Source organism: Bubalus bubalis, chromosome 23 (assembly GCF_019923935.1).
Source record: "Bubalus bubalis isolate 160015118507 breed Murrah chromosome 23, NDDB_SH_1, whole genome shotgun sequence".
NCBI classification, from domain to species: Eukaryota; Metazoa; Chordata; class Mammalia; order Artiodactyla; family Bovidae; genus Bubalus; species Bubalus bubalis.
In genome coordinates this window covers 37,563,909-37,583,734 of record NC_059179.1, presented here as the reverse complement: position 1 = coordinate 37,583,734, position 19,826 = coordinate 37,563,909, and the positions used below count along the sequence as shown (strand labels likewise).

At 41.5% G+C, this 19,826-nt stretch overlaps 2 protein-coding genes across 5 annotated transcripts in view; one reads left to right on the top strand and one right to left on the bottom strand.

The window, feature by feature from the left end:
* PDZD8 (PDZ domain containing 8) overlaps positions 1-5,655 on the top strand; it is a 79,483-nt gene extending 73,828 nt beyond the window's left edge. For both annotated transcript variants that reach the window (XM_025274100.3, XM_025274099.3), the window contains one exon: positions 792-5,655. In XM_025274100.3, the coding sequence (XP_025129885.2) occupies positions 792-2,995 (2,204 nt within the window). In that variant the 3' untranslated portion in view covers positions 2,996-5,655. The remainder of the gene's footprint in view (positions 1-791) is intronic.
* Positions 5,656-6,401: 746 nt separating this feature from the next.
* SLC18A2 (solute carrier family 18 member A2) overlaps positions 6,402-19,826 on the bottom strand; it is a 40,696-nt gene continuing 27,271 nt past the window's right edge. For 2 of the 3 annotated variants that reach the window (XM_006071695.3, XM_044935238.1), the window contains exons 11-16: positions 18,737-18,815; positions 18,501-18,552; positions 17,535-17,598; positions 14,959-15,078; positions 14,704-14,837; positions 6,402-8,983 (exon numbers count right to left, since the gene is read on the bottom strand). In XM_006071695.3, coding sequence (XP_006071757.1) covers positions 8,879-8,983; positions 14,704-14,837; positions 14,959-15,078; positions 17,535-17,598; positions 18,501-18,552; positions 18,737-18,815 — 554 coding nt within the window. In that variant the 3' untranslated portion in view covers positions 6,402-8,878. The remainder of the gene's footprint in view (positions 8,984-14,703; positions 14,838-14,958; positions 15,079-17,534; positions 17,599-18,500; positions 18,553-18,736; positions 18,816-19,826) is intronic. The other variant, XM_044935239.1, reaches the window with a different exon arrangement.

Sequence of the window (19,826 nt, the reverse complement as noted above, 5' to 3'; positions counted from 1 at the left end):
CTTTTGAAGTTAAACCTGGAATGTCCCTAGAAGAATGCATCAGAAGCTGCTAGCTTTGATTGCCTCAGGGAAGGGAGACTTTCCACTGTGCTTCTTTCTGTGCCTTTTGAATTAATATAGCACCTATCAGAAAATAGAATGAAAATTTAAGATAGGTATTATTGATACAGATACAGGAAATAAACAACTTGGTTAACTTTAAAGCCCTCCTATCCCTTCCTTATTCTTTCTCGTCCTGAAAAAGATTCGTTTCATGGGTAGGGCTAATAGAATCTGTAAGCATCCACTATTCACAGCATAGTATTTTGCTAAGTTTAGTTCAAGCACCGGTCTCTTAATTTGAATCATTTATCACTAGCTTATAATCCCTGAAGCGCTGTAGAATTTCCTTCAGTAGAATCAGTTTCCCATCATTTTTAAGCCTGGGGTAACCATTAATAAAATCCTTTTCAATAGGTTTCACTCGGTTCACTTCAATTCAAACTGAGAAAAAATGTCATTTAAACCTAGAAAGGAATGGGAAGCAGTTAGGAGTTAGCAGCTTGACACCCTCCTAAGATTTTCATGGCATCATTTGGTTTAGAAAGGTAAACATTTCCAGGACACTGGAGCAGTCAGAGTTTAAGAACCAGTACACTGATGTATCCATAAGCCCACAACATATGTTACAGTTTTCACTGTTGCTTTTCCATTAGTTAAATGATCATGAATTAATGGCAGTTATACTTAGTGAATTTAGGTAATTTTTACTGCAGTAATTTTATGTTTTCCCTTTTAAAATCTTAAAACAGGCGTGAAAATCACATCTACACTGCAGGTGCTGAAGCTCATCAAGCAGGCTGGTGACCGAGTGCTGGTATATTATGAGAGGCCTGTTGGCCAGAGTAATCAGGGTACAGTGCTGCAAGATAACTTTGGACAGTTGGAAGAAAACTTTCTGTCAGGCTCATGCCAACCGAACTTTGAAGAGGAAGCAACTGGGTTGGCAGTAGATGCTGAAAATAGAGACCTGGATTCTGAATTTGAAGACTTAGCAAGTGATGTCAGAGCACAAACTGAAGCCCGAGAGGAGGCACAGTCACTAAGTCACAGCCCCAAACGTACTCCAACAACACTTGCTGTTAAACCTCTTGGAACTATATCACCTGTTCTAAACCGTAAATTAGTTGTAGGAAGTTACCCACCACCACCAAAACTTCCATCCAAAGAAGGAAATAAGCCCTTAGCCCTCAAATCTTCCGAGGTAACAGAACCAGCACAAGTGTCAAAACCCACCCAAGGACCCTCTTTCAAACCACCTGTGCCACCACGACCACAAGTCAGAGTTCCTTTGCCTTCTACTGATGCCCCGACTCTGGCCGAACCAGATATTTCTGTTGAAAAGCCAGAGAAGGTGCTGCCACCGCCTCCTGCAGATAAACCTGCTGAAAAGCAAGTGAAGAATCTGGATCACATAGAAGAAGCAGCTGTAGCTAAGCAGTTTTTAGCCAAGCAAGAAGTGGCAAAATATCTGACTTCTGAAAGCACCTGCCCACCTAAGGACAGTTCAGATGACCATCAAACGTGGGAATCATCAGAAATTCCTTATCGCAAGAAGCTGGGAAAATGGACAAGAACCAGAGCCAGCTGTTTCTTTGACATAGAAGCCTGCCACAGGTACTTAAACATTGCGCTGTGGTGCAGGGACCCTTTCAAACTAGGGGGTCTCATCTGCTTGGGGCACGTGAGCTTGAAACTTGAAGAGGTGGCGTTAGGTTGCTTAGCTACTTCAAACATGGAGTACCTTTCCAAGTTCAGACTGGAAGCCCCGTCACCTAAGGCCATGGTCACGAGAACTGCACTACGAAATTTGAGTATGCAGAAGGGGTTCAATGACAAATTCTGCTACGGTGACATTACTGTTCACTTCAAATATTTGAAAGAAGGAGAGCCAGACCACGTAGTTACTAACTTAGAGAAAGAAAAAGAACTCCATTTGGTCGAAGAGGTGTCTGCCCTGCCTAAAGAGGAGCATTTTGTTGGACAAATGGGTTTAACAGAAAATAAACACAGTTTCCAGGACACTCAGTTCCAGAACCCAACTTGGTGTGATTACTGTAAGAAAAAAGTCTGGACTAAAGCTGCTTCCCAGTGTATGTTCTGTGCTTATGTCTGCCATAAAAAATGTCAGGAAAAGTGTCTAGCTGAGACTCCTCTTTGTGGAGCAACGACGGATCAGCGGATAGACCGGGCCCTGAAAAATCTCAGGCTGGAAGGACAAGAAACCCTCTTAGGCCTGCCCCCTCGTGTTGATACTGAAGCTGGGAAGTCAGTCAACATAACAACAGGTTTGACGAGGCATATTATCAATACGAGCTCTCGTTTGTTAAACCTGCGTCCAGTCTCCAAAACCCGCCTGTCTGAGCCAGGAACTGATCTAGTAGAACCTTCACCAAAACACACACCCAACACATCAGACAATGAAGGCAGTGACACAGAGGTCTGTGGTTCAAACAGCCCTTCTAAACGGGGCAACAGCGCAGGAATAAAGTTAGTGAGAAAGGAGGGTGGTCTGGATGATAGCGTTTTCATTGCCGTTAAAGAGATCGGTCGTGATCTGTACAGGGGCTTGCCTACAGAGGAGAGGATTCAGAAACTAGAGTTCATGCTAGATAAACTGCAGAATGAAATTGATCAGGAGTTGGAACATAATAATTCCCTTGTTAGAGAAGAAAAAGAGACAACCGATACAAGGAAAAAGTCACTTCTTTCTGCGTCTTTGGCTAAATCTAGTGAAAGGTTACAAGCTCTAACACTTCTCATGATCCACTACAGAGCAGGCATTGAAGATATTGAATCTTTAGAAAGTCTGTCTTTAGACCAGCATGCCAAGAAAATCAGCAAGTACACAGATGACACAGAAGAAGACCTCGACAGTGAAATAACCCATCTCATAGACTCTCAGCCATTCAGTAGCATATCAGATGACTTATTTGGCCCATCTGAGTCTGTGTAACAGTCCATATTTAAACTTTCAAGTGATTGAGGAAAAGTGGCATCTAAAGTACCATAGATACAACCACGTTTAAACCCTCTTATTATGCACTTTGGCCTGCTTCTTCACAGTTATTTACTTGCGTGAGAACTAGAGTGGAAAAGGTGGTTTTCCAGCAAAAACATGACCAGCCCACTAAATTGGTTGTTTCAGATTGCATTTATAGCTATGCTTTTTTGGGTTTATACTGGGAATTTATTTTTACTAATTTATTTTTAACTTTTTCTAATTATGTAATTATGTAAGCTGACTTTTTGTGTTTCTGTAATGTGTGATGTCTCGTTGTGTTTTTTCCCCCTCCTCTTCCTAGTTTTTGAATTAGTGTTAAATAGCATACTGTCCAGATTCTTGAAATATTTTCACTTCCATCACGGTTGTAACAACAAATTTGCTGCATGCCCAACTTGACAACAGCAATCATTGAGGGAACAGGTTTTGAATCTTACTTTGTGTTATAAAGTTTGTCATTTCTACTTGCTTGAGATTTTTGTTATTTTGGGGTTTGGAGGTGATGCTTTCTGTTTTGATTTTGCCAAATGTAATATGAAAGCAGATGCTGCAGCTTTAGTTAGTTATGCTGATTTAGTAAAAAAAAAAAAAATACATATATTGCTTGTTTTTTATGCTTCTGTGAAATTTTTTTCTAAAGCTTCTGTGCAGTTTAAGTATAGTAAGAATATAGTGATTAATTTGAAGAGCTTGCATTGAAAAACAAAATGTAATAGGGAATAAATATAGAATGCAGTTGGTTACAAATTTTGAGAGGATAACAAGATTACTAAAAAAAAAAACAATAACCATAGGATTTTGAAATATAATCTTTCAAAATATTGATACTTTCCTTTCAAGTAGAAGTTTTAAGCATTTATGATTATTTTTCAGCTTCAGTTCTCCCATAGGAAATAAAGCATGTGCAAGGATATTAGAAGTTTCAGAGGACTGTTCTTAAAATGACCTTGTTGATATCTGGTTTGGCTATTTTGTTTTAGAAATTTTTTCATGCATGAGAATGTTGTAAATGAAAGGAATCATGCAAAATAACATTTATTGTTTTATCTGACATCTGCAGACTTAAAGGAATGATCATTCTGAATGCTTCTATAGTTCAGACTTTTATTCATTTAAAAAAAAAATTGGAGAGCATAGATACCTAGGAATTGGGACCAGGTGTCTTAAAAGGAAGGTCTACTGTAATAGTTCATTGTGTGGAGCCTCGGTAACACATGACTGAGGGAAAACATGTGAGCATGACCTTTGTTGGTATACCATAAAAGTTTTGGCCTTTTATGTGTCTATAAAAGATATGTACATGTTTTTCCCTTTCGTAGGTAGCTACTATAATTGCTATATAGTGAAACTGACATGAATTTAAAACTAGATAGCACCGCTTTTATAACTGGCAGGAAAAGGCATCATATAATAGTAAGGATTCTGGCCCAGGTCCATAACCCAGGATTCCATACAAGAGTTTAAGTTGAAGCTCTTCTGTTGGCCATTAGCAAACTGTGTAACCATAAGCAAGCCACAGAAGGGCTCCATGCTGCAGTCTCCCCGGCTCTAAAGTAGAAATAAACCAAAACTTCCTCTTAACTACCTCACAGAATTGTTGTGAGGGTAACAACAGCATAACTGTGGAAGTTCTCTGAATAGTAAAAAGCTGTTCAAATAAAAGGGATGACTTACATGGATGGTAAAAACATTTTTATGGGTAGAAAAGCTATTCCAGTTTTAAAATCAATAGCCAGTTCTCATTCTTGCTGTTTTATTATCAAGTAAAATACAAGGAAACTAAGTACCTTTCTTGGCCAAGTTTGTAACAAAAATATATCTCTGTATGCCCCCTTTTTTGTTTAAGCATGCTTGCATTTTAAAAGAACACTGCTATATAAGTCTCTATACACCAGATTCACTGAAAGCTAAAATACTGTTCTGTAAACAGTAGTTTAATCTGCCCAGTGTGATCACAAACTTTCATCTTAACATAAAAAAATCACTTACCACTGACAACCTGGAAGGTAGAGTAAGTGACTGGTGGTTTTGGATTATACCATGGAAGTTTTAGTGACATCCAAGCATGCTGCTGAAACGGATGCATTTGAAACAGCTGTAGAAATAATGCAAAGCTTTGCTTTCATAAAAATCTGCTCATGTTTTTAAAGTATCTGACTCTGTAGAACCACAATTATGGAAAGCTCAGAAATGCTGCTAATGACGATTGTAAAATGTACCTTCAGCGTAGTGCGGTATTTTCCTATTTACTGGTGAGAGGCAATAGAGGCATCACAGTTGTATTTTAGGGCAAGGGAGGGGAACCCTCCCAGCCGTCTAGGGAATAGTAAGGTCTAAAGCTTCAATGAAAACAGTTGTATTATATCACATTCCTGATGTAATCTTTCTGCCATGCTATGTTATCAATAGCTTAAAAATAATAATAAATAAAAACTACCAAGAAAACAAGAATATCTTCATTTAACGACATCTGAAAAAAATACTGCATCTTTGTGGAATTATTGCCTGTATAATTGGACCATGAAAACAAGCTTAAAAAGTCCACTTTTGCTAAACAAAATTGCTATTCTGAAAATTGTCTAAAAGCATTAAATTTGGTTTTACTCTTTTTTTATGCTGTGAAATATCAGATTTATCTATTTGCCTCTGCTATCTAGGAGTAACGAGACTATTTAAAGTATATTTTCCACATATCGGTATTCAGATGAATGTTTAGACAGCCAAGTTGAGCAACGTTTTAGCATTATTTTAAAATCAATTCATATGCCACATTTCTTAATATCAAGCCTTACATTCTTAAGTATCAGAACTAGTTAAAATATCCTGTGGCCGTTCGTGATTTTGAGAGGAAAAAACACAGGGTAGTAAAGATTTGCAGGTTACTGTCAGTTCTAAATTTAAGTATATCGGAATTTTTCGAAAGGCAGTTTGAAGACATTTGGCTCTTACTAATAGTAAAATAATAAAGTCTTAAGTTCCCGTAAAAGTGAGTAACTTCAAAATCACTTTAATTTTAAAATATATTGAGTTTATTTCTAAACTGAGAGATAATAGCTTTTCTTTAAAAATGGGATTGGGGGAGGTTCCCTTAATCCTTTTTAAGCCATGGATCCACTTGAAGATCTGTTTAAAACCATGGATTCTCACCCCTGAAAGATGCACACAAGCACATCCTAGACTTCATGGTACTTCAATGGCCGTGGATCTCCTGTGTCAAGTGGCTGCATATCATAGTTATTTTTATCACCCATAGTTACTCAGAGCAATCAGGAATACAGTACAACTTTAGAGAGGCAAGGGTAACTTACTGGTTGGTTCCACATTGACACCATGGGGCTAGTTACAGATTTCAATTTAAAACAAATTTTGCAAAGCCAGAAAATATGGTTCAAACTAGTCTGGAGCAGATTTTACCTGACGCCTGCAAGCAAAAAGAATAGTTTTTAATTGAATATCCACAGTTAATATGTTCTCACATATTTTATTCTGATGATATTATGTGGTTAACAAAGGAAAACAACAGGCACAGTAGTGTTCAGAAGATTTATTAGGTAAACTAGCTAAAACAGAATGTAGGTGGATACACTTAGCAGTCAAAAGAAAGAACTGAGTATTCATTGCTACCTCATTAAGTTTTTTGTATCTGTTTTGCTAGGTACAAACATAAAAACCACCTCTGCTCAAAACAAACAGTTCAGAGAGCTGTGTGTTCTTTGTTCTGATACACATATTTAAAAACAGCCCCTCTTTTCATATTTTGCCAACCCCAGAATATTACTTACATGAAAGACCTTATAGTTTTTTTCCTCATCAGATACAGCTTTTCCTTTTGCTCTCACTACATGTCTGAATAACATTTATATGATCTCTAGGGATCACCAGCAGACATAGCTGCCAGTCATTCTTGAGACTGAAGCCTTACAGGCAAAAATTTTTAAAGCTATATAGTATTAGGAGTGGGGAGAACTACAAACCCTCCAAGAGAACTGATTTGCAGCACCCTGTTTTTTAAGGGTCTCCCCTACAGAAGTAGAGAACAATCCCGGTTTTTTGCTTTAGCCATAGAAGCATCTCCAGCAAAGCAGAGGCCTTGTGTGAGTCGCCCAATGCAAATACATGAGTAGGAAGCCAGTTTGCTTCCAACACACACATGCACTTAAAAAACCAGACTTCAGATCAAAGCCCCACAAAAAACTTCATGAAGAAAATGAAAGGAAGTATTAGCTACTTTCTTAGGGAAGTAAAAGGTAGAGTCTTTCCAAGTTTAACAGAAACAATTTTAGCTTAACAAAAAAACTGACATCAGGTAGTTTTTGTTTACCATTACAGAACTACAGAATGAGCAAGTGTTTTTGAGACATTCCACACTATCTTCATATCATACAAAATGATGTAAACAGACAATGTTCACTAACAGTACTTACATCGAAAAGGCACAGCAATGTTATCATGCTCAGAAAAACTACATCACACAGCACTAGGTGATACAGTATTACATAGACATCTTTAGATGTTTGGGGTTTTTCCTGCATGTGAAAGGGAGTGTGCCCTGACCACCCTATTATTTTTACCTGTTTTCCTAACATGATTCAAGACAGTTTTATTCCTCCTTCATCTTCATCTAAAATAATAGTTATCAAAAAAAATAAACAGATCCCTAGAAAACACTTGACTTCCAGGTAAAAGAAAATTATAGTCTGGGATATTTTTTTTTTCACGTCACAGCAGCTATTAGCTTTTTAAATTTCTTTTCTAAAACTTCAGCTAGATGTTGGTATATCTCATCATGCTTCAACAATCCTGATAGTATAAGGTGTTTCTTTCTCAATCTTTGTCATCCGGTAAGACAAGTATGTATCTGAAAGAGAAAGCTTCTGGTTGTTCATAACTATATATTTGGGTGCTTTTCTCTGCTTTCAGAACATTCACTGTTTTACCCTTATTGGCTTTAATGTTTGCTGCCAACCACAAGACATGTAAACATATAATTTACAACCATCTGCTTCCAGGTAGGTGATTACATAGAAAACTAATGCCAACTGAGATTCGTGGATTAAATCCGAAAGAGACTGACTCAAGTTCTTCTGCATCTGAGATAACTAGCTTTTACCTCATGAATATACTGATAGTACAATTGACCCCCGAACAGCGTGATTTGAGCTGCATGGGTGCCCCTATATGCAGAGTTTTTTCAGCAAATAACAGACGCAGTACTACGTGGCCCATGGCTGGTTGAATCCACAGACGTGAAATCACGGACACGAGGGCTGATTGTTTTCAGCTGTGTGGGGTGTTGGCGTTCCCAAACCCTGTATTGTTCCAGGTCAACTGTAATTCCAAGCTCAGTAACATTCAGTGTCACTACCTAATATATGCCGTCTTACTTGACTCTCTTTTTTCAGACTTCCTTCTAGTTTCTCATTGTTGGAAGTGTCTCGGAGATAATGTGTGCTTTAAACACTCATTACCAATATTCAGAAAAAAATATAAGACTTTTTTTTTGCCCAGGTGTTTGTGAATGTAAGTTAAAAAATTATATTTGATTTGGATTCAAATATTTATAGATTTACACTATATTTCGTCAAAATATATTGTATAATATTTAATAAAATCAAATACATAAAATAAAGTTTTCAACACTATTTATACAAACCCCTAGAAAAGCTGCTTTTTCTTTATAAGGCCGTTGGCAATCGATCATAACCGTGGAAAAGAAAGAACCTTTGATTGTATGACTTTCACCAGGGATGAGTGGTATGACTAAGACAGTTCTGGATGAGTCATTTCACTGGAAACACTTTTATACAATTAGGTATTGGAGGACTTTTGCGGGTCTCAGTCACTTTCAGATTCTTCATCCTCACCTATTGGATGCGACTGGCTGCTGTTCTGCGTGTACATTTTTGTTCTAATGGGGCAGTTGTGATCCATGAGGATAGCCTAAGAGAGAGCAGGTGCAGATACATTAACTCACTGGTTCACAAAGAGAAGCCAGAGACTGCTTAAGACGAAGGATTAGTAGCTTGACAACTTCCTACAGTACCACCCGATATTAACCAACCAGTAATTTGGTGCCACTGCCAGGTGCCTGGCCTAGAAGACCTGGAGTTCTAGAGTGGACATACCAGGCAGGAGGAGGCAGCAGAAGCAGTCTCTGCAGTGTTCCTATTACATCTGCCAGGGACCCTAAGTTGATTTGGAGGAACCTGTAAGCTATGAAGAAAGGGGTATTTAGGTTGGGTTTAGTTTATACTTAGGGTGGGCGGATCCTCCTTAGTTAAGGCCACAGGTATGGCCCCTTTGATTTCCCTGGATTAAGCATCAGAGGGCCCTTATCTTTAAATATGGCATCTCGGAAGGATGTCTTCCCAAGTCCTGGCTGGCCTCTTCTTGCTCAAGTGTGTTTTATTAATAAAAAGTATGTTTCTCTCATACACTTAAAAATTCTATGTGCTCCCTTATTGTAACAAACCTTTTAAAGATCAATTGATCCTCAGTTGATAAGCGCTATAGTCATCATTCCTCCTGGAGGTATACGGACCAAGCACGTAATGTTGAGTATAGCGATGGGGTTTATCATGCCAAGACTGTGCTATCTAGGCATTTTCAATACACCTCTACTTCACAACAGCCCTATGTGATAGCTTGATCACCCTCTGTGTAGGCACAGGGGTCAAAGACCTTGACCAAGAGATGTATTGCTAAATGGGGTGGATCAAGCCCAAGCAGCCTGTGCCAGCATCTGCTCTGGTGACGCCCCCACAGGACAGCCAGGGGTGCAGAGCGTGACATTGGGTGCAACTGAAATTAATTCTCTCACCAGGCTTGTCTTTCAGTTTCCCTCCACGTAAGCTATCCCGCCAGTGCCTTTTTGTGCATTTGAAAATCTAAATGGCAACATTTATCTGGATTAAATTAATCTTCTGTTGGCCTATTGCAACCGATGTTGGCACTTGTCAGCTGCTCCTCCCAGTTCTTGTCCCGCAGATTTGATAAGCTTCTGTGTCTCCTTAACCCATTTATCATTTCCCAAGAAATTCTAAAATGATCTGCCATGTGGCCTCTGATGATAAGGACTTCCGTGACTCTCTAAGTTAGGCTGCCAGCTCAAATTGTCAGCTGCAAATTCAACTCTAGTTTTTTTTTTCATTATTATGCTTCTTGCCAAGCGAACTGATACATGGACTTCATGGAGAGCTCAATTTTTTTAAAAGTAACTGAAGTGATAGACAGCAGGACCCTTCTTGCCACATGGGTATGTGCTTGTAACATAAAAGCTTTAGCCATCAAGAGCTCCATGTCTTGCCTCTGGAGTCACAGTCCTCAAAGAAATGTGCCCAGGATCACTCGATGGGGCAGGTTAAACATCGAATCCCAGGTTCCTACCCTTGGTGACCCTGGTGTCAACATGCTGTGAGAAACACCACATGACTCATGTGTGGCATCTTCTGGGACAAAGCAGGGTCACACAGCTGACGACAGCTTACTGGGCTCCTATCAGATGTGTGCCTTTAAGGTCCTCTCCAGCAACTTAGGAACCTCACTGCACACAAGTGAGGGTTCCAGAGGGTTTGTGGGCAGAGTGCTGACTGGGAGTTAAGTGCTTGGGGAAAGCACGTGGAGAAGATAGGGGTGGACTTGAAGCTTGCAGGACATTAAAGCAGCCTGCCTTTTCCCCCACCCTCCTGCCAACCCTGAGATCTGATGTTGAGGTACAGTGAGACCACATCACAGGAAAGACCAACCAAACCCAGACTGTAGGACCCTGAAGGCCAGGCAAGAGGCCTTATTAACCCCAGGCCCACAGGCGGAGAGCCAGCCTTGCAAAGGATGGCCATCCTTCTTCCTTACCACAAAGGCCTCTCCCCTGGCTAGTCCACCATTATACTATGCACTATATAGACTTAAGGACTTCTGGAACCTAGCACTGGGCACATAACAGGGACCCAATTTAAAAACTGCATTGCAAGGGAAGACGTTCAGTCAGACCAATTATTTGGCACTGTTCAGAACTTATTAACCCCACTGCATTTGCTGACACTACCTGTACCAGGTAAAGGAGTTTTCTTTCTTAAAAGATCATTTGTAACTTTTAAAACCTAGCTTACTGGCTTCTGGACACTCTTTTGAAAGATTTATTGTGCCATTTTTTTTTTTTTAAGTTATACAAGATTAAGCCAGATGGCATGTCATAGTCCAAAAGTGCCATGAAAAGAGAGGCATGAACAACATCAAGTGGGTAAGTCACGGGCATGAGGGACGCATACAGAGGGGCCTAGGGAGCAGCCTGGTAATTAGAACAGTCTTCCGTGCACTGCTGTGGGGAGAAAGGTGTGTTTGACTCTCAAGTGAAGTAGAAAGGGGGTGGGGGGGGTGCAGGGGATTGTCATTTGTATCCAGAGCAAAGCCCATTCCTGAGAGTTGAGCTCCAGTCCTGCCAAATGCCTGGTTTCATATCAGACACCATAGAGTCAGGATTTCCAAAACAGTGAAAACATGCTGGACCAAGTGAAGTGTAAAAATAACATAAATATGAAGCTAGGACAGTGAAACCATCAAAGCATTAAAATGCAAGAGTTCCAGACTTAAAGACATTGAAAGATACCAGAGCTCCCGTGTGCTCGAAAAGACTTATTTACCACATTATCTTTTAAAAAAAAAAAAAAATGATGGTTTTGCATCAGGATCAGCCAGTAAAAGCAAGCTACAGTCCTCAAATCGCCTACTTTCCTGTCTGAGCAACAAGTAGAAACTTGAAGAGTAAGACCTAAATTGTTTAGTCGCTAAGTCGTGATTCTTTGCAACTCTATGGACTGCAGCACGCCAGGCTCCCTGTCCTTCACCATCACCTGGAGTTTGCTCAAACTCATGTCCACTGAGACCTAAGAAATGTGCCCTATCTTTAAAAAAATTTTAACCTGAAAAAAGTCCATTCCAGAAACCAGTTTCCTCACTGGCTACTCTGAGAGCCAGAGGCTACAATCGATCTCCTATAAGTGGAACGCAGTTGCCTCAAATGACAGAGCTGGTGTTTCTTATACCTGCAGAGGGACTACAGTAACAGGCTTTTCTCTCTGCCTGTATGATAACACTGATTTCAAACAAACAAACAAAATCCCGGAAATCCAATAAACCAAATGAATGCAAAACTCAGGTGCTCACAAACTGGTTCATGATTGGATGACTTGGGAACCATAAAATGGCACTCGAACTTTCCATTTCAAGCTTAAGTCCACGCACCACTTAATCAGAATGATTCCTAATGAAGGGATTACTTGCTAAGACTTGTACGCCTTCTGGCTCTCCTGTCCCCTGCACTTGGTAACTGCTGATTCTGAATGCCGGCGCTTGGCGGTATTGGATTTTCTCAAGTGGGTGGTAATCAATCGTTTCTCCACCCTGGCACGCACCGCTTCCTGCCCTCGCTCCCTCTCATCACTCGGTGCTATCGGCTGCTTCCTGCCTGCACAGTGAGCAGGCAGCGGCTGTTGGCTGCCACCTTCCCATGTCACCATCGTGCCCCTCAAATGGATCTGACGTGATGCCTTCAATTACAGGCATCAATTATGGGCAGGGAGACACACATTCTCTCTGGTTTTCAATGATTCATCTTGCTAGGCACTTATTAAGGGACATTTTACAGTGGCAGTAGCTTCTGGAAGCCTGGCCCTTCTTATCACTTTGTCTTTCAGGATTGTCTCTTCCACTTCCTTCAGCGCTTTTCTTTTTAAATGAACTAAAGCCTTGGTTTAAATGTGGGAAGAGGCACAGAGGCCTTCTGCCCATCATGTGTGGACCCCAGAGTGGGAACTAGTCCCCTGACCTCACCCACTTCCTCCAAGACCTCAGATAAGCCCTCGAAGCTGTTACTGACAAACGGATAACACAGTAGCCACTAACGTCTGCTCGGCAAGGGAAGCCCACTGGGCAGTGCTGGGTTATGAGAGTTCTCATCTCAACAGAGAGAAGAGAGGGAGGGACCTGAGGGACTGCTGGATGACAGAGTGCGTCAGAGTTAGGGAAGAGCAAGAAAGGAGAGTGGGGTTATGTGGAAACTAGTGACAACTTATTGAGCATTTACTGTGTGCAGACATGGGGGTCACACTCTGCTGGGATTCTTTCACTGAATCCTCAAACCACCCTGTGAGGTCAAGGCTAAATCGTCTTCCTATGAGAGAGACAGCTCGGCTCCAGGGCCCCTGCACTACCTCCTGAGTCTTGCACAGTTTCCTGGGTGACAGAATCATTTGTAGGTGATTTTTTTTTTTTTTTTTTTTGGTTAAATAGGGTTGGGAGTAATCTTCATTCAGCCTTAATCAGATTGATACAGTGGCTACAGAACAAGAACTATTTTCTGTGATTGCAGAGAATTTCCTGACCCTGATGGGGGCCAAGGAACTCTGCTGGGGTCGGACAAAGGTGGCCAGGGAACTCCGATGACCAGGCTGGAAAACAGGAAGTGCCCTGAGAGAGACGGGAACGTTGTTCGGAGCTGGGGAGGCGTCAGCAAGAGGAAGAGTCAGATGGGTGTGAATAATTCAAAGATACCTACTTAAATCATATATAATAAAGGGCATAAGACCAGTGCTCAGTGCTGGATACACTTCTTAAATATACTGAACATGTTAGTAAATGCCCCAAATGCCCAAAACAAAGACTACACACGACCCAACTTCAGGGTCTGTGTCTGTCTTTAAACCTGCTCTTTGGGGAAGATCATGAAGGGGGCAATTAAGAAATGCCAAAGCCTTAAAACCCATTTCAGTTCAAACATCATGGAGAACTTCTGACGTATTCCCAAGAGCACAGCGCAAGGGAACCTCACATCCATTACTAAACAAAAAAAGACCATCTCCCCCGGCCTTGCTTCTCTCATTCACTCTTAATCTAAGGCCCTCTTCTTTTAACCAGATGAATGTCCTCCAGCATCGGACGTTTAAAAAAAGTCAGCAGCAGCAGCACCAGGTATGAACACTTATTGGAAAGGGTAAAATGACTGATGCATTTCAAAATTCAAATTTAGAATTGATAAGTTTGAATTTGTTCAAAAGGGGAACACTTTATATTCAATACTATATCTTGCCTATAGCTAGGATTCTGGTCATGAAATTATTAACTTAAACGTTATAAAGATGTGCTCACATGTGCCCAAAGGTACATAAAACAATGTTTTTCCATAAGTGTCTATTGCCTACATTAAAACCATCTCCAGAGTCTTATGCAGTAAAGACTAAGACGCTACTACTGAAAACTGTAAGGGTTAGCAGAAAAGCAAACAGGACCAAAAACGGTTGATCTTAGGAGTGAGCACAGGAGGTTAAAAAGTTATGTTCAAGATTTCAAGAATCTTTGAAAATTTAATTGTTAATTTTCAATATAAATCTATGTTTATATTTGGTTGACAGAGATCTATACTAACAGCTAATCTATGTACGAAAATTATTTCACTCTTCAAATGTATAAACATAATGCTTGATACAGTCAAAGAAGTATCTGCTCCACGTGGTATAAACTAAAAAGAAACTCTTACAATTTATATTTGGGGAGTTCTGTTCAAAAGGAGTAGAAATATATTTTAGAACCAAGCCATAAGACACCAGCCAGAAGACCATGCTAAACTCATCAAGAAACACTTAACTGCATCCTAAAATTTTTCTTACCATTTTTTCTTCCTTGGCAGGTGGACTTCGAAGAAAAAAGCAAAGAGGAGCAAAAAGAATATCAATTATTCCAATAATTGTCATGAGCCATGGAAATCCAATTGCCTTTGCGATAGCCCCACCAGCAGAAGGACCTTTCAGGAAACAGAGAATTAGATGTAGGCAGAAAGATGCAAAGGTTTAAATAATTTTCAGTAGGCATTATCAATGGTGTACTGAGAAAAAAAAGTTCTTTTGGAAACCCAACGTCCTTACCTATGGCATATCCCATACAAAACGCGACATCGGCAATGGCGTACACACTCCCATAGACCGACACGTGCCGCAGGTCGACCAGGTAGCCCATGATGGGCATCATTGATGAATCCACCATGCCTGTGGACAGTCAGGGAACACAGACAGTCTACAGAAAACTGATGGAAACCAACAGTGGGCTGAACGTCAACGACTGTGTCCTAACCTCACAACCCTGCCAAGATTATTCACTGCTGTCTGCCAAGTCTTGAGGCAAACTCCCTACAACAGACCTTTCACTGAAGACAGACTAAAGGTGCCTGAGGCTGGGACTGGAACTCAGACTGCTATTTGCCTGTTCCCTGTCTTGCCTCATGTTGTCCTCCACTGTCTGGTAGATGGTACCCAGTCCTCTAGGGGCTTGCCTGCCATTCTACAGACCCGGAGGGATGCTGGTTACTGGCTGTGTGAACCCTGAGCCTGCTTCCTGTAGGTGCTTTCCTGATTCACTATTTTCTGGTCCACATCGTCCTCTGCCCTCAAAGAATGGGTACACTACACGCCTCACCCAGCCTCCTCCCCACCCACAGCTTGGCCTCACTCTTAGATTATGAGAGTTAAAGTTGGAAAGCATAGAGAGAATCAGAAGGAACCAGAACAGGAAAGAGTCTGAGGGATTGCCTGGCCCTACTCAGGAAACTAAAATCAAAAGAGGTTTGCTCCTTTAGTTGGCTAAAACACCAAAAACCATCACCACTGCCAAGACCTGTATTAGAACCTCTGGTCTCTAGAACAGTCAGCGAACAGGAAGCATAAAGAAAGGACGTGTGTGTTCGGAGTTCTAAATCCAAACCCCTGGGTGGTGGAGCATTGTCATGCCTTCTCTCTCTGAACGCCACTCTCCCCATGGATAAAATGCAGATGATAATGATTGGCTGAATTAGACGGTGGCTGTGAACACACCTGGCAGGGCATTCAAACATCAGACCCCTCACCTGCACCCCTACAGAGGCAGGAGGGTAAGGGAAATTTCTTGCATTCAACTAATACGTGCTGATCACCTGAAACGTGCAAGATGCTGGGATAAGGGTGAACAGAGCAAAGAGTTGAAAAATAAATTATGATTGTGAGTGATGCTATGAGGGCGCTGTGAGAAGCTATGTGTATGTATACACATATGTATGTGTATGTGTATATGTATATGTATGCACATAAGCTGGGATAACCTAGCCTGGTCTAAGGCGTCAGCAAAGGCTCCATCCTCTCTACTGTACCAAAGATCCAACTTCTGCCTTTACCCGGCGACAGATTCACCTTTTCATGATTAATCTGTATATTATAAGTGAGAAACAAGCATGTGCTATTTATCTAAAATATGAACTAGATTTTTCCTAACACATTACTTACTGTGCCTCACACTGCTCCAAAGACTTGTCCCCTTTGCTTGTGAAAATTCCCGCAGTACAGCTGGTCATCAATACATCAGTCTACCTTTTCTGTACCAAGCCTTATTGAAAACTACATGTGAAGCCTTTGTCCCCCAGCCTCATATGAGAAAGTCTGTGTATAGATATGAGCCCAAACAGATGGATTCTGAGTAAGCAGCTCTCCTGTTTGCCCAGGCTCAGCAGGGGAGTGTCGTTTTGCTTCTGTAAATATCAGGCTTTTACAATACTGGTTTTCAGGAAATAAATGACTAGTTCATGAAAGCCAGTGTCTGTGGACAATCTACAAACTGTACATGAGCTAAGCTGCTGCAGCCTCCTGTCAAACATCTAGAAATTTTAAATTGAGCACTGCTGATGGTGACTGCAGCCATGAAATTAAAAGACGCTTACTCCTTGGAAGGAAAGTTATGACCAACCTAGATAGCATATTCAAAAGCAGAGACATTACTTTGCCAACAAAGGTCCGTCTAGTCAAGGCTATGGTTTTTCCAGTGGTCATGTATGGATGTGAGAGTTGGACTGTGAAGAAGGCTGAGCGCCAAAGAATTGATGCTTTTGAACTGTGGTGTTGGAGAAGACTCTTGAGAGTCCCTTGGACTGCAAGGAGATCCAACCAGTCCATTCTGAAGGAGATCAGCCCTGGGATTTCTTTGGAAGGAATGATGCTCAAGCTGAAACTCCAGTACTTTTGGCCATCTCATGTGAAGAGTTGACTCAATGGAAAAGACTCTGATGCTGGGAGGGATTGGGGGCAGGAGGAGAAGGGGATGACAGAGGATGAGATGGCCGGATGGCATCACTGACTCGATGGACGTGAGTCTGAGTGAACTCCGGGAGTTGGTGATGGACAGGGAGGCCTGGCGTGCTGCGATTCATGGGGTCGCAAAGAGTTGGACACGACTGAGCAACTGAACTAAACTGAACTGAAGTCTGCCCAAGTAAGAACTCTTTCTTTTTTGTTTGTTTGTTTGTTTTGGCCACACAGTGCAGCATGCAAAATCTTAGTTCCCCAACCAGGAATTGAACCCAAGCCCTTGCTGTAAAAGTACAAGAGTCCTAACCACTGGACTGCCAGGGAAGTTGAGGAACTCTTTCTTGGTACTGGGGAAACAAAGTGTTAAATTTAGGCACAAGGCTCCGGTGACTTACCAATTGCAAAACCAACTCCAAAGTTGGGAGCTATGAGTCCGTAGATGTTTTTTGCAAGAGGAATCTGTAAGAGGAAATACATGTTATGCCAAAAGAACATGCTATTCAATTCTGAATTATCACAGAAAGTCTTAAAGATAGGTTTTCTCTGGCCAGTTATGTGTGTTCCCTTCTGAAGGAATTAGGAGGAGGGCGCAAGACGGGGTTTGGGCAGAAGAGGACCCTCCAAATCTTTAATAGAGTTGAAATGGGTTTTGTGACCACCACGAAAAGCTAGTTCACTTCCATATGTGAAAGTTCAGCCTAGTCTACACTCCATTTTTTTAATAGTTATTTTTATTTATGTGGCTGCACTGGGTCCTAGTTGCAGCATGCGGGATCTTCAGCTGCAGCGTTCGAACGCTTAGTTGCTTCATGTAGGATCTAGTTCCCTGACGAGGGATCAAACCCAGGCCCACTGCACTGGGAGGGCAAAGTCTTAGCCTCTGGACCACCAGTGAAGTGCCCATACCATACTCCATTTTTTAAAAGAACCAGAAGGTCTCATTTGGGCTAGATATTAGCCTTTGGTAGAAGATGTTTTATTCTAGAAAAACATCTTGCTATTGTTTCTGGCTGGTTGCCCTAAAGTGTTCAAGACACTGTAATGTTTCAGATGCACAGGGAGAGGGGAACAAGGTGAAATAAAAACAGTGTAATAAAACATTCTAAGTAATTTCCAACTGAGGTAAAATAAAGATAAACCCTTTGGAGAATCTTGTCTGAAGTTTTTAACATGATAAAAAATGAGAAGAAAATGGAAGATTAATAAAACTAAGTGTCAACAAACTTCAAACTGCCATATTTGTTGGTGACTCTTGCCCAAAGCAAAAGTTTCATTTACAGGTTATTTGTAACCTGTATTATTGACCTGCCAAATGTCATCTTTTTTTTTTTTTTTTTCCCCAAATGTCATCTTTTACTCACACATAAAATGCTCATTCCGACAATTATCATTCCTAGAAGAGCACAAAGCCATCTGTCAAAAAACAAAAAAGCACCATTAAGAAATGATTCTCCACCCCCACCATCCAGGTTTTCAGTGGAAATAACAGTTTATAGTAGTGAAAGTTTCTAACAGTACTGAAACTAGAAACACTTGGAATTTTTTAAAGTAAGTTCGTTACTGTAACTGAGTGTTGGGTTGTTTCATTTCATCTTACCTCCCCATTTTGTGTGCGAGGATCCCAAAAACATTGGTTCCAATGAGATAAGAGACGCTAGCTGGCAAGAAAGCCACGCCTGTAAATTTATGAAAGGGACACCTTATCAGTACAGATATCAGTCACGTGTGAGAAAAACTAATAATGGTGAGGCACCACGCTTGTGATGAGAGCTGAGGAAATGAAGCCCTGGGAGCTGCACCCAAGCAGCTAATATCCGGTGTCTGATGGAGCTAGTCTGGACTCCACACAGCTTATCCGTCCACACGAAGCCGCCAGCCGCCTCAACACTCTAGAAATGCGATTCCTCCCTCTATCGTGGGCTTCGTCTCGCCCCCACCTCTGCCTGGTGGCGGGTTTTACCAGGGGAGTTGGGGTGGACGACAGCGACAGCTCCGGGCTGTGCAGCCGCCAGCTGGCGCCCGCAGGCAGTGAGCAGTGGTGGTGATCTGCTCCCAGCTGCCTCCCTTCGTATGTGTACAGCAGAGCAAAGACACAGGCACTGACAAAAGTCAGGAACACTGAGATGAGCACAAAGGCAGTGAGCAGTGGTGGTGATCTGCTCCCAGGTGCCTCCCTTCGTATGTGTACAGCAGAGCAAAGACACAGGCACTGACAAAAGTCAGGAACACTGAGATGAGCACAAAGGCAGTGAGCAGTGGTGGTGATCTGCTCCCAGGTGCCTCCCTTCGTATGTGTACAGCAGAGCAAAGACACAGGCACTGACAAAAGTCAGGAACACTGAGATGAGCACAAAGGAAAAAAACATTAAAATTCTCCCACGTTCCATCGCTCAGATAATCCCACAGTTGTTTTGCCTTGCAAGTCCTATGTACATAAATAAATGCATAAGACAGTTTTGTGTCTTTAAAGAAAAAAAAATTAGTACTATACCTACGGTTCTACATCCTGCTTTTTTTTTTTTTTTTAAGATTTATTTATTTATTTTTGGCTATGCCGGGTCTTCATTGCTGGTCAGGCTTTTCCCTAGTTGCAGCGAGTGGAGCTACTCTTCCTTGCAGTGGTTCTCTTGTTGGGGACCACAGGATCTAGGGCCCACAGGCTTCAGCAGTGGCAGTTCCTGGGCTCT